The sequence below is a fragment of the Jaculus jaculus genome, chromosome 4, assembly GCF_020740685.1.
Source record: "Jaculus jaculus isolate mJacJac1 chromosome 4, mJacJac1.mat.Y.cur, whole genome shotgun sequence".
In the NCBI taxonomy this organism is placed as follows: domain Eukaryota; kingdom Metazoa; phylum Chordata; class Mammalia; order Rodentia; family Dipodidae; genus Jaculus; species Jaculus jaculus.
The window spans coordinates 175,688,710-175,703,583 of record NC_059105.1 but is presented as its reverse complement, the minus strand read 5'-3'; the positions used below and the strand labels follow the sequence as shown (position 1 = coordinate 175,703,583).

At 47.7% G+C, this 14,874-nt stretch overlaps 1 protein-coding gene across 3 annotated transcripts in view; it reads left to right on the top strand.

Moving 5' to 3' along the window:
* Positions 1-1,815: 1,815 nt before the first annotated feature.
* Positions 1,816-14,874, top strand: part of Cd47 (CD47 molecule) — a 58,491-nt gene continuing 45,432 nt past the window's right edge. For all 3 annotated transcript variants that reach the window (XM_045147131.1, XM_045147129.1, XM_012950008.2), the window contains exons 1-2: positions 1,816-1,986; positions 14,332-14,679. In XM_045147131.1, coding sequence (XP_045003066.1) covers positions 1,941-1,986; positions 14,332-14,679 — 394 coding nt within the window. In that variant the 5' untranslated portion in view covers positions 1,816-1,940. The remainder of the gene's footprint in view (positions 1,987-14,331; positions 14,680-14,874) is intronic.

Genomic DNA, 14,874 nt, shown 5'->3' with positions numbered 1-14,874 from the left:
CTTCAAGTCATATCAAGATATTTATTAGCTACTTTGTTTGCCCAGTTCAGTGCGGGAACCCTTAAGATGCCCTCTCTGATACTGAAGAATCAGTAATGATGTGGGATCAAATCTCTCATTCTCTCTCTTACACAGGAACAATACAGCACAACAGACAGTGGCTCTTTTTTAAAAATTTAAAATATTTTATTTAATTAATTAATTAATTTGCAAGCCGCTGCACACGAACTCCAGATGCATGTAACCCTTTTGTACATCTGGCTTCATGTGGGTACTGGGGAATTTGACTTAAGTCGTTAGGTTTAGCAGGCAAGTGCCTTAGCGGCTGGGTTCCCTCCAGCCCAGCAATTTTGTTTTTCGCTATAATCCAGAGTATGGTGTTTCGGTCACAATTGGTGCTGGGGTGGGGGACAGCCAGAGTAGTGGATTTGGATAACTGGGTTAGTGTGGTGGGAATTGTTTTCTCCTTTTTCAAATTTTTATGTACTTATTTGAGATTGGGAGAGGCATCATCTGAGTGAGAGAGAGAGCGAGGGAGAGAGTAAAAGAGAGAGAGAGAGAGAGAGACAATGGGCAAGCCAGGGCTTACAGCCACTGCAAAGGAACACGAGATGCATGCACGCCACCTTGTGCATCTGGCTTACGTGCGTACTGGGGAATCAAACCTAGGACCTTTGACTTTTCAGGCAAGCGCCTTAACCACTAAGTCATCTCTCCAGCCTGGGGAATTGTTTTCTTTTGCAGCAAATGAGGCAATGAGAGAAAGCTACTCAGGAGGGAACATCCTTTACAGAAGAGCGAGCCCGGGGTTTTGAGGTTTTGATGTGTTCATTGCCTGAGACAAATCTTTAAGGTAGCTGTAAAGATTTTTCATTTGAGAAAGGTACAGGGCTTAAGTGATCCTGCTGTATTTGAAGTCCTTGTCCAAACTGTGTCTTGGAGCCGCGTTGTGAACCCACTTTCCAAACACACTAGACTCAAACAGCACAGAAGCCGGGCTCCAGAGCACTGCTGGTGGCGATGTCCACTGACTGCTCAATCCACCGTGGCAGTGCCGGACTCTGCAGGGCTGACCACTACGTTTTCAAACATTCATCCCCACGCCTGGAACTTTTTTAGCCTCCCCGTATTGTCCGAAGGATGAAAACACTAGACAACAAAGTACGAAGCATGGAAGAGGACAGCATCCAATCAAGTCGCCCAGGAGGGTCCCTGGTGGACGCTGTCCTAGGGCCAGGCCCTGGGCCACCGCCCTGCCCTGGGTGCGTGCGTGCGTGTTTGTGTGCGCGCGTGTGTGTGTTTTGTGTGTGTAGCGATGTGGGGGTGCGCGGGCTTCAGCGAGAGCAGAGGAAGCTTCCAGAGACTCGGCGAGATGAGGAAGGCTTGCGACGAGGGGAAGGCTGTCCGGCTGGAAGGTCAGTGTCCAGTGTCCACGGGGAGCGCGCGATGCCATGGTCAGGGGAGCGAGGGAGGACCAGGGCTGTTTAGAACCAGGAAGAAGACAGGCTGGTGTCGTGGGGCGCGGGTGGCGGGGGGGACACTCGTGGCCGAGCGAGGACACGGCTCGCTGGGCAGGGGGACGTGAGCATGCCCGGGAGCGGGCTGGGGCGCCGGGTAGGGGCGGGCGCCGGTGGTGGATGGCGGGGCGGTGGGTGGGCGGGTGGGTGGGTGGAGAGCCCGGAGCCAGGCGGGCGGCGCTTGCACGGCAGAGGGCGAGTGCGCGTGCGCGGGCGGACCGCCGGGGGAGCAGGCGTGGGGCGGGCGGCGGGAGCGAGCGTGCGCGCCGCCGGGCGTCCACTCCAGCCGGCGAGAGCTGCGGCGGCCGGGGCTTCCCGTGGACGCGGCGGCGGCTCCGGACACCGGCGGCCACCCTCCTCCGTCCGTCCGCCCGTCCTCCCGTCCGTGCGTCCGTCCGTGCGTCCCTGCAGCCCGGCGCGGGGATGTGGCCCTTGGTGCTGTGGCTGTTCGTGGGCTCGTGGTGCTTGGGTGAGTGGCCGCTGCGCGCGGGTGTGCGCTGCGCCCCCCTCTCCTGGCCCCGGGGAGACGATGCTCGCGATCGAGGGGGCGCAGGCGTGGGAGGCCCCGCTCAGGGCTTGGGGAGCCGGGCTCACCCCCCTCTCCCCGACTTGCTCGCTTCGTTCCTGGCTTCTCCTCCCGTCTTCCTCTTCCTCCCACCCCCCCCGCCCGCGCCAAGCCCCTCCCTGGGCCGAGCGGAGCGGGCTCGGCGCCCCGCCGCGCCGCCCGTGCGCACACTCTCCGGGCCAAGCCGAACTTCCGGGAAAGCGGGGCGCGAGCCGAGGCGGGGCTGGGGCGGGGGACCCCTTCCGAGGCGCCCGTCCCTTCCCTGCGCATCCTCGCGGCGTCTGGGGCCGAAGGACCCAGCTCCCGAGGGCCCGGGCCTCTTCCGATGCAAGTGCGCATTTTGCTGCTTTTGACCCAGAAGGGTTTTGATTTTTGTTTTTTTTGTTTTCTGTTTTTGTTTTTTTTTTAACCGATGGATGCTCATCCATCCAAAGGGTTGCGATGGTCTCAAGTTTCATTTCTCGCCCAGTGTTTATCACAAGAATCTTGTGGCCACGTATTCTTTCCTTCTTCTTTTTTTTTTTGGGGGGGGGGTGGTAATTTAGCATCCTAAAATTAAGCTTCCTAGAAAGACTTTCTCGTGACCCCCACGCCCTTTCAGGACTTTAATATATTCCACATTGTAGGTTGAAGTTACCCCCCCCACCTTATTTGAGGAAAATGTTTTAGACTTTTTCTAGATTTTTCCAGTAATTTGGGGATAATAAGTCCGACTCGAAATACATATGAAACAGCGTGGGATTGGTTTGATGTCTTGATGCCGAAAATGCAACCTCCACCCCTCCCCCCACCCCGCAGCATTTCTGCTCAAAACGTGTGCTTCCTCTGTAAAAGCTGAGGAAGGAATAGGAATTTTTGTGTCTGTCCAGTGCCGATCCCACTTCATATCTGTAGATCCCTTTGTGAACTTTTTGCAAGATTCAGAGTTTGAAGCAGGACTAATAGCCATTGTTCGGCTCATCTCTGCTGAATTCATTCCGTGTTGCACGGTCATGAGCCTCAGCGTGCGGGTCGTAAATGCCTCTGCCTGGGAGCTACTTCCAAGATGCCCCTAAGTCGCCGCTGGTCCCTTTCCCGTCCCCCAGCATCCTGGGTGTTGGAGCTGAGAACGATTTCTGGTACCTAATGGTGTGCCGGGTTCCCGCCCCATCCCCTGCCCGAGCATCAGCTCCAATGTGCTTGCTGTGCTTAGGCTGCTTTCTGATACCTGTTGTATAATCGGAGAGTCCATGCCGAACCAGGAGTTTGTAATAAAGTACCACTAATTCAGACTGCCAGGCATTAAAGTCTAGCAAATCATAATAATAAAAAAAAAGTAAACGATGTGCTATTTTCAAGAGAGGTTTCATTTTCAAGTTGACTTTCAAAAACATTTAGAATGTTTTTTGGTGATAGGAATTCTGTTAGGCCTTCTTCAGTTATTGTGAAGATCACATTAATGAACGCCTGTTGTGTACAGTATTAATATATTCGACTGCTTGTGAAATTCAGAGCTTGTACTATTCTGTTGTACTTGTTAATATTAACCGAGGGAAAAAAAAAAAAAACCTCAAATACAGGCTTTATGATTTAAAGCTGTGTTTGGTGTGGAATATGAGACAAGAAATGATGATATTTATCATAAGATAAAATGGATTTGGGGGTGCATTGCATGTGTAAGTTCAGAAGAGCATCCGTGAGCCATGGTATCAGTCTCCCAGTACGCGCACTTGGGAGCCCCGGGGTCTGGGAGGTTGAATTTGGAATCTAGAACAAGTACGATCGCTGTGGATTCGAATACTTCATCTGTGTTGAGCTTGATTTTGCTTTCAGTTTCATTGACATGAAACTCGTAGACTTGGGTTATGTCTCAATAATGAATAGAGTTTCTGTGACCTTTGTGATTTAAAAAAAAAGTTACTTCAAATGTTTCTTGCCAATTAAAGGCCGACTGCAGCCCACTGTAATGCTTTACAGGATACAGGATGAATGGTGCTGTGCTCCTCCCATAGGCCAGTCACACTTCATTTAAAAACACAACCGTGTCCAAGGCAGTCACTCAGTAGTAAACACAGCCTTAAATAAATAATGCCAGCGATATATGTCAGCAGACTCTTAAACAGTCTTTTCGATACTTGACTTTTTTTTTCTTTGTTCAAAGTGACTTCTTTTTTTAAGTCAGGCATACAAATGATTAAATGTAAAAAGCATTTTATTGACTAATTTGACTGCTTCAAAGAAAATGTTTTCTTTTCCCTTTAAGAAAAAACAACATTATTTTAAGCACACGTTGCCGTTTTAAGGACTCCCGCGCCCAAGTCCACGTCCTTGTGTGCCGGCCGCTGCGGCAGCCTGGAGCGGCGTGTTCAAGCCTCACAGTGAGGACGGCTGCTCACGCCGTCACCTGTGTTTTGTCAGCTGTCTTATCTTTGCTGCTGAGGTGTTAATGGAGAATGGAAAGGCCGCCTTACGAAGATGAAAAATGCTCGGTGCTCCCCATGGATACATGTTCTTACTACAGCCTGATCACTTGCTTTTTTTTTTTAATCAAAACCTTGCTTTCAGTTCTTTAATACGAACTCAGCTGTGGCTCGGGAATACATGGGACTTAACACAGCAGTACCCTGTCCGTGATGTCCTTTTCAGAGAAGCCTTTTATCTTGTATTTGGCTTTCGGGGTTTTGCTGTCATAGCTTTTTACACAGGATAGACATTTCTACTTTATTTATTTTTTTTAATCGTGTATGTGAGCCTAGTACAGTGCGCCCTTGGGTTATCATCCTCACTTCCGCTCAGTGCGCTGGTGTAGTTGTTCTGTGGTAAACGAGCAAGAGTAATGAGGAAGGATCAACCGTGCTTAGTTTATTCTACTGTACAAGTAAAAAACATGGAGCACTCGAGAAGTCTGATTCTGCTGTGACTAGACCAGGAAGCCAGAAGCACCTGGATTCCCTTCTTTGTGGTCACGTGGGGTGGAAACCAGAATGAGAATCTCCGCCCACCTCTGAATATTGCATTCCACACACCCGTGGAGCAGTTCACACAAGCTTCATGATATGGTCCAGCCCCAAGTTGAGGTTTAGATCAGGAGAATTAATGTGCACGTTTGAATGTCTGTCACACTGATGACAGGTTGAAAATCAAGGCACGCAATTTGACAAACGCAGGGTTTTGGCAAAATTGCTTTTTTTTCATTTCCAGCAAGTGTGAGCCCACGTTGCTTGTAAACATTCTGCAAGAACCTTATGGGCCTATAGAGAAATTTCAGACTTTCATGCGTCTTAGTAACACAATGTACTTCATAGCAAGTGGGCTTTTTTCTTGTTGTTTTGTTTACCCTTCCTCCATGATACTTAATAAACTTGAAGTTCTTGATAGGGGCATGATTCTTGATGTTTCAGGGCATGGTTTCAGACTGTCCTGTTTCTTGTAGTTCTCGGTTAATCACCGTCATGTTTATGACACTTTTAAACCTAACAGAGGGGGTGGGGCAGGGTTGCTTTGGTTGTGAAAGCAGAATACTTGATACACTCCCCCACCCCCACACTACGTCTTGGACCTTTATTTTAGCCTTCTCTGGGAGGGAGAGAGCTGGTGTGATCCTCCCTGTGAACCTGACCCACTTCAGTCTCAGAATCCAGTTCGTCACGCCAGGAGCTGGTTTTGAGGGCGGACTGAAGGGTTCATTTGTGGCAGGCACCTTCTCCTGGTGTTCTTTGGTTCATTTACCTCAGCATTTACTGGGGCTTGCCACTCTATTCCTGAACATCCCTTTCCAGCAGATAATCAGCCACATTTTTCCTGTGAGAAAAAAAAAAATGGTGGTGAAGGCTGGAGAGATGGCTTAGCGGTTAAGGTACTTGCCTGCAAAGCCAAAGGACCCAGGTTCGATTCCCCAGTACCCACATAAGCAAGATGCATAAGGTGGCACATGCATCTGGAGTTTATTTGCAGTAGCTGGAGGCCCTGATGTGCCCATTCTCTCTCTCTCTCTCCCCCTACCTATTTCTCTCTCTCTCTCTCTCTCTCTCTGTCTCAAGCAAACAAATAAATAAAATTGTTACAAACATAAATAAATAAAATGATGGTGAGTGGTTTGGACTACCAGCTCCCCTCCCACCATTATTATTTTATTTAAATTAATATAGGCAGTGTTCAACTCACTCTCCTCTCGCAGCTTCAGAAACGTACCTGTTCACCTTCAGGTCCAGCCTGTCTGCTGCTCCTTCCTATGCGCCACTGTCTTGGAGATCTCCATCACTTTATTCCTCAGTCTTGAACCCTGGATCTTGTCCTTACTACTGGCTTCTTCCCTCATCCTTGCAGCCGCGATAAAGTTTTACCGCTTGCAGAAAGAGAAAACAGATTCTCCTGGAAAGCTCCAGAGTGATCTTTGCCTTGCCCCTCCTCAACGCTCTTCACTTGTTGGCCTTTTCTCTCTCTTTTCTGATGCATTGAGTGAGATTTGCTCCTGCCGCCTTCCCAAGAGCGATTGCCAAGTGGTCCCCCTTGCCCATGGCACGGCAGCACATGGGTTTCAATCATGAGGCTGTTGTTGATGGTTGACTAAAGCTACTCCAACCACGCTTTTACTCTGTGCCGTCTGCCGTGTGTGTCTGGCAGGGGCCTCTGGTCAGTCTTCTTTATGCCCATGTTGGCAATTGCCAGCTTTGTTCCTGGTGATCCCCAAGCCTTTATGGCTCTGCCCTTTCTCCTTAAATCCAGTTAATATATCCTGGGATCTACTGGACAGCTCCGCTTCATTGTACCACTGGCAGTTTTAATATGAGCTATAAAATATTGAAAGAATGTCTCCCTTAACTGTTCAGACCTTTTTATACCTCTATAATTAATCTGCAACCCCAACTAGTTCCACATACTATTTTGGTTACCAATTTTCATTTTTCCCCTTTTTATCTCCCTCACCTCCCACATCTGATTCCTGTTGATTTTAGTGCTTTGATTTTTTTTTTTTTGGCTGATATTTTTAGGCTTTCTTTCCAGTTGTCATTTACCTGGACTGTTGCAGTAGGATCTTCTTTTTTTTTCATGAGTGTGTGTTCATGTGTGTACATGCAGGCACACACGTGGAGGTCAGAGGGTCACGTCAGGGGTCGGCCCTTGCCTGCTACCTTTCTGGAGGCCGAGTCTCTGTTGCTTACCGTGCTGCATCCATCTTGCCAGTTGGCCTGTGGTATTCCGGGCGATTCCTCTGTCTGTTTCCCTTCTCGCCCGAGGCCTGTGCTGGCATTACACACGCCAGTGCGACAGCGGCCGCCTCGCACGTATGCCGGGATCCACGCTTGGGTTCTCAGCTTTGTGCACCGAGCCACCTCTCAGGCCCCCTTACAACAGGTTCTTTTGATGAGCCCCCTTTCCCTCCCTCCAGGCCCGTTTCTCATACTGGATGGACATGCGTGGGGCTTGTCCGGTAGTTCTGCTCTTGTCAGGTCTAAGCTCCTCAGTGCCGTGGCCCAGGAAGCCTTTGCAGGCCCCTTCGCCGTCTCTCTACGCTCTCTTCCCGGAGCCCCCGGAGCTCTGCGTTCGGTTACTTGCGTCCGTCCCGCCTCCACACACTGCACGCCCGTGCCACCGGTCTTACCTAGAAAGCGTTTTCCACCACGCTCCCTTCTCACCCCCAAGCCCGCGTTTTAATATCACCCTGTAAGAAGGGCATTACTAAACACATTTACGTATTCTTTTGAGGAATTTTGCATCCAAGAATGCAGCTGACTTGAAATGTCCCATTGCAGTATGCCACGGGCCCGTAATCAGGTGGTAGAAGAGAGAACTAGTGGGGGATCTTCTAAAATATGAGGACGTGTGAGTCTTTTCCTGCAGGACTTGCAGAGTCTCCTGTTATAAGTTCTTTAAACCTCTGACATTCATAAGAGAGCATTGAATCCCTTTTCCTGACCCTCCGGATACCAAGGAAGAACCATCCTCTCCTCTAAGCCCACCAGCAATGCGATGCCAGCGCTTGGTAGCGGATCGGCACCTCCGCAGGGAGTCGTGGGAGAATAAAAAAGGGAACAGCAGTTACGTGGTGGAGGTGGCACAGAGCAGGAGTGGGCACGTCGCTGGTGCTGTGGCAGGAAGTGCAAAAGTACGGTCAGATGCAGCTTTGTGTAGTTCTTGCCAAGTGTGCAAATGTTGCTGTAAGTGACGGGCTTGTTCATCTCACTACCTCTTAGTGACATCTCTACAAGGTAGACACAGTCACTTCTCACGCTTCACAGATGAGGATGCTGAGATGCCCAGCTTAAACAACTTGCCTGCAGTTCTACAAGGACGACATAGGATCTAGCTCTAGGGTGCAAGCTCTTAGGCAAGGTGTATGTGTCCCCCCCCCCCCCCCCGGGAAGGATGTGGTTCTCTGTAGCTGGGGAACTGCATGGGTGGAGACATGATAGTCTATATGCTTATTCATGGTGCTGCAGTAAGGTCGTTATGACGAAAGCTTAGTTTGGAAATGAGAAAGGACAGACATCCTATACCGTAGGGACGGGAAAGGATCTTGCTGGGTTTCAATTGTGTTCCAGCTATTACACTTAGAATTTAGCCTGAGAAGCAGCGGGGAGGGGGCCACTGGGTAGAGGAGTGCACATTTGCATTTAGACATTATTTTGAGGACTGGAACATGTATTGGTGTCTGAGTGGAGAAATATCAAAAGTGGAGGCAGAGAGCCACTTTGGGATTATGTCAGTTCATCAAGGGAGAAACGGCGGCTGTGCAGTTCCTTCATTCTACAAACACTGGGTTGAGAATGGCTGTTAGGTAGGCGATTGAGTCTTCCAAGGGTGGAGTCCAGCTTGATTCCAGGTCCAGGTCGGACTGATTGGTAGGTATAATGGACAGTCCTTTGGGGAGATGAGGATTTGGAAGGTTGCCATCATATAGGTTTTTGGACATGTTGATTTTTCAATAACGGGAGGGCATCCAACTGGAGTGCATAAAAGACCACTGATTGTTGAAAGTCTGCAGTTTAGGAGAAAAGTGTGAGGTCTGATTCAGCAAGAAAAAGTGTGCTGGTTCTTAAAACCATGGGAGTTTGTTCTTGTTTTGTTTTTTGTTTTTCTGTTTTTTTGAGGTAGGGTCTCACTCTAGCCCAAGCTGACCTGGAATTCACCATGTAGCCTCAGGGTGGCCTTGAACTCACAGTGATCCTCCTACCTCTGTCTCCCAAGCGCTGGGATTAAAGGCGTGCGCCACCACGCCCAGCAAAACCATGGGAGTTTTAACTAAGGTAGATTTTGTTGACTGTGAAGCTCTTAGGAACACTAGCATTTAGTAGGAGGCACGAAATGTCTTTTTCTTTATCAAGGTAAGGTTTTGCCCTAGCCCAGGCCGGTCTGGAATTCACTATATAGTCTCCAGCTGGCCTCAAACTCACAGTGATCCTCCAACCTGTGCCTCTTGAGTGCTGGGTCTAAAGACATGTGCCACCAGGCCTGTCTGGAATGAGTCTTAATAAAGAAATCTGGGACAAAGTGGAGGAAATTCCTAATCAAAAGTACAGTAGAGGTATAGGAGCAAGATAAGACAAGGAACTCCCACTGGGTGGAGAATCGTAGAGAAGTCAAGGCAGAGAGTTGACTATTCATGTGATTTTTCACAAAGGTGGTTTGGGCCTGATCAGGAATAGTGAAGTCATGGAGTGCTAACACAGGTGAGGCGTGCAGTGAGGGTACAAAATGTATGTTATTATCTTAGCATGCCATCAAAGAGGGAAATATAAAGGCTTTTAAAAAATTTGGTGACTACAAGCATTTTTAAAAGATGGTTAAGAGATAAGCACATCATAGATGGAATCAATGTGTGAGGAGGCTGATAATTCAACACAGTACTTGAGGCAGAAATGGAAACAAGCTTTCAGGTGATGGGATTTGGTTCTGGAAAGGCTGTAGTGGGAAGAGAGGAGGTGTGGAGAGTGGAGGTTACAGGTAAGATTATTGATGGGGACTGTCGTGAGCTTCTGACTTCTCTGAAGGATTCAGTTTGAATTCAGAAGCAGAGAGAGAGAGGACTCTGTTGGAGAGTATAGGATGAGAGGCAAAAGAAGGTTGGAGTCATTAAAAAAGAGAGAAGTTTTACATGGAACATCTAAAAATAGTATAGAGTCATGTTAGTCAGGGGTTTGACAACCTTCTCTTAATTCCTTTCTTCCCTAGTAGCAACGTAAATTTTCTTAGAAACCTGCTAGACAGGTTTCTGCCCAGTCACAGCACTTCGTTGAAACAGAAGGAACTGCACTTAGGACCTTGTGTGACATAAACTACTTATCATTTCCCATAGGAGCAGTGTAAGGTCCTGAAAGATAATTTTTACTTTAAAAACAAAACAAAACAAAACAAAACAAAACAAAACAAAACAAAACATCATTGTATCTCCCTATCTTGCCACAGTTTTCATTCAGGTAATTCTCAGCTATAAATTTCTTCTTCCTTCCTTCTTTCCTTCCTTTCCCTTTTCCTTTTCTTTCCCCTTCCCTTCTTTTTTTATTTGAGAGAGAGCTAGTGAGAAAGAGAGAGATAAAGAGAGATAGAGACAGACAGGGAGAATTGGTGTGCCAGGGTCTCAGCCACTGAAATCAAGCTCCAGATGCTTGTGCCACCTGGTAGGCATGTGCCACCCTCCACTTGCCTCACCTTTGTGTGTCTGGCTTATGTGGGATCTGGAGAGTCAAACATGAGTCCTTAGGCTTTGCAGGCAAGCACCTTAACCGCTAAGCCATTTCTCTAGCCCCTCAGTTATAAGTTTCTGAGCTGGACATGTGCTTGCCGCAGCAGGGAACAGAGCCCTCTGCATTTGCACAGCTGTGCTCAGGGCTGTGGTCTGGGTGTGGCTGTGTTGCGCTGTGTGTTCCTGAGGGTCGTGAGGTCCAGTACTTCGGTCTGTGGCTCTAGCATCATTCCTGGTTAAAGTCCTCTGCTATCTGATGTGGACTGCTATACGCACATTTTGTTCTTGTGTTCAGCGTCTGTGGTTTTCTACTCCCTGGGCTTCCCACTTTTACCTTACTTTTCTGTTTCATTAGGAGACAGCAGACAAAAGAGGAAGCCCCATACCAGATGATTTTTAATATGCATGATTGTGCACACGTGTGTGTGTGCTGTGTTTGCATGTGTGTGGGCACATGTGTATATGAGGTGCAAGTACACGTGGATTGTGCATGTATGTGGGGGCCGGGTGTGGACATCAGTTTTCTGCCTCTGTCACTGTTCACCTTGTTTTCGAGACAGGGTCTCTTGCTGGACACGGAGTGTTCACCAATTTGGCTAGACTAGCTAGCTAGTGAACCCCAGGGGATGCCTGCCTCCACCTCCCCAGCACTGAGGTTGCAGCCAGTGTTTTGTATGGGCTCCAGGGATCCGATCTTGGATCCTTACACGTGTGCAGGAAGTGCTTTGCCAGTTGAACCATCCCCTCAGTCCCCATTTAGTGATGGCAACAATCAACTTCTCGTTGCTGCAGCAAAACACCCAACCGGAAGCAACTTGTGGGAGGACAGGTTGATTCACAGTGCTGAAGGGATGTTTCATTGTGGTGGGGAAAGCCTGGCGGGAGCAGACAGCAGGTATCACGCCTTCTCATGAACAGGCAAGGTGGAGAGGCGGTGAGCTATACGGCAAGCTGGGCTGGGTTACAATTCCAAGGCCCTCCCAGAGCAACGTACTCTCTCCAGCAAGGCTCCACCTCCCGCCAGCTCTACAAACTTACCAAACAGAGCCACCAGCCCGGGATATGAGGCTTATTCACAAACCTGTAAGGCTAATGGGGTAAATTTCATATTCACATCACCACAGTGAGTTTTACTACATATTCATGATAGAGAACAAAGTTGTATTTAAGGTCTGGAGTGGTATATTTGGATTACCCTGATGCATTATGCATTCAATGGTTATTCAAATGTCCAGGTCATATTTACTTTTCATTCACTGACGGCATTTATTCTACTTAAATTACCACAGCTATGAAATGTTCTTATTATAAGAAATAAGGCAATGGGATTTGCATTTTATATATTCCCTAGAAAATTTATTTTCCAAACAGAGGTTATGAAATTATGGAGGGTTTGCCAGCCACACGTACTATCTAGAATCTTCTGAGAAAGTTTGATAGGATAACTGAGCTCTTCAACTGTGTCTTTTACAGAAGAATAATGTTTCCATTTCATATAAATATAATTGACATAATTTTTGACATGACTTTCATGACCATGAAATGGACATGTCAAAATTTTATTTCACTCCTTAATAACAGAGCAAACCAGGCTGAGGACAGAATCCCTTTACAGGACAACTGGAAGAGCAGACACAGGAAAGGAAGAATGTTGCAATGGATTTGATAATAGATTTAAGAAAAATAAGGCCAGTACTCTGAGGAGAATAAAGTGAAATTCTTTGGACTCCTCCATTCCACCAAGTAGAAGTCAGTTGCAAAACAAAATATACTTGTACCTCTATGGACATGACTCACTTGCATTGCCCTCAGTTTTTGAGGACTTGTGAAGTATAGACCGCCCAGTAGAAGCCGAGGGAAGCACGGGCCACGTAGAATCCCATCATTCTAAAGGACCTGCTAGACATGCCCGCCACCCCGCTGGAGGACGCCCAGTGATCTCTGATTCCTTGGTCTCCTTGCTCACTGAGGCTTCTCTTCTCTGCGCTTCTCTCTCCAAGGCTTCAAGAAGGAAATGGGGGGCTGGAGAGATGGCTTAGCGGTTAAGCACTTGCCTGTGAAGCCTAAGGACCCCGGTTCGAGGCTCGGTTCCCCAGGTCCCACGTTAGCCAGATGCACAAGGGGGCGCACGCGTCTGGAGTTCGTTTGCAGAGGCTGGAAACCCTGGCGCGCCCATTCTCTCTCTCTCCCTCTATCTGTCTTTCTCTCTGTGTCTGTCGCTCTCAAATAAATAAATAAATAAAATTTAAAAAAAAAAAGAAGAAAATGGGGCCTCCGGGTTTGCCAGGGGCCTCCTAGCATTGGGGTGACTAGAAACATGGAGAACTTGGGTGAGGGGAGCTGTGGATGCCCAGGGGGCTGGTTCGGATGGCAGGTTCCTGTCACCTCCCCATCACCGCAGCAGGGCATAGTGAATTCCAGGTCAGTGGCCTGTTCATTAGTAAATTACGTCCTCAGAGTAACATCCCCCAGCCTTTGGTGTGACTCCAGTTCATGTAGAAGCAATCAGTGCTGGTGATGAACGGCCAGCGAAGTTAGTTCTGTACTTGTTAGTACTTTCTTTGTGGAGGGGACTATAGTCAGCAGCCTCCTTAAATAAAAGCGTTGACAAAGAGCCAAGCTGTCTGCAAGACAGCTTCTCCACACTGACCCCTTTGAGTTGAACTGTGAGCTCTTGCGCCCCCTGGCCCCTGGGTGCCAGGCAGCCAGTGGTAGTTTGTGCCAGGAAGAAAGGGTGAATGTTCCTTACTTGCTACCTGTACCAGCTACTGGTCAGTGTGTTTCTCAACAAGGTGTGGTTTACAATTGGTTGGAGGAAGAGGTACCTGTGATCTACATTTGGAAATTGTTCCGTGCATTCAATGAAATGTCAGAGTGGAAAACGCCATTCAGTTGTATATAACCCTTTGTAAGACTTGCATACAAAATGTCTATCGCTGTCTCTATTTTGTAGTGGGAAAATAGCCCCAGAGAATTTTATTCCTTGTTAGTATTCCGAGACTTTTCATCCTCTTGGAAAGCTATGATTTGATTTATATGACTTGCTTTGTGTATTAAAGTACAGTAGAACTGGCCGCTCTTTTTGGATATGCAGCATGAGGCTAGAGATAAATTCCCTATCTCTTCAGCAAGTCCCATTTAGAAGAAGTATATAAAAGTTGAGACCAAATATAATGCTTGGTTTGGTTTTTCTATTCAAAACTTTTCCGTGGTAAGACAGGATTTTCCCATGTGAGTCAGTGGGCAGAAATGATTACCTCAGAGTAATCTACCTTCTAAGCTAGACGTTATACCTTGATGTTCCAAGGCAATTTCTGCATTTATTCCCAAAATGCAGGGTAATGTATACCTTGTGTTGAGACTGAATAGAGAAAACTTACCATGTTGTCTACCAGCTGTGCAAGTTAAGATGGAGTTACTTTTTTTCAGTTTTCAACTGTTAGTCTTTCCCATGGTACTTCTTGCTTAAATAAACAGTCGACATGTTGGTTTTTATCAGAATGCTTTGTAACACACTGTAGATTTTACATAGTCTATGTAGCATTGAAATTTATAACTAATGGGCATTTTTTTTTTTTATTTTCAAGGTTCAGCCCAGCTACTGCTTAGGAAAGTCAAATCTGTTGAATTCACCGTCTGCAATGAAACTGTCATCATCCCGTGCTTTGTCAGTAACGTGGAGGCTCAGAGCACCAAGGAAATGTATGTGAAGTGGAAACTGAACAAAACGTATATTTTCAACTACGACGGAAATAGAAACAATTCCATTGTAGAAAGTAACTTTTCAAGTGCAAAGATCTCAGTCTCAGAATTGCTAAAGGGAGACGCCTCTTTGAAAATGGATAAGCGCGATGCCGTCGTCGGGAACTACACATGTGAAGTCACGGAGTTAATCAGAGAAGGCAAAACGGTCATAGAGCTGAAGTACCGCGTGGGTGAGTGACGCGGCTGTCCCCACGAGTCGTGAGTCGGTGCGAGTGTTGGCAGGTGGGGGGGGTTCTGCAAGCGGGGACTAGATCATTGGAGGGGTGCGTAAGCCGTTCTCAGGGCAGTGGACTATTACTTGTTTAAAACTCTTTCTGACCATTTCATACGTGTTTATAATGCCGTTCGACCCTGGACACCGCATT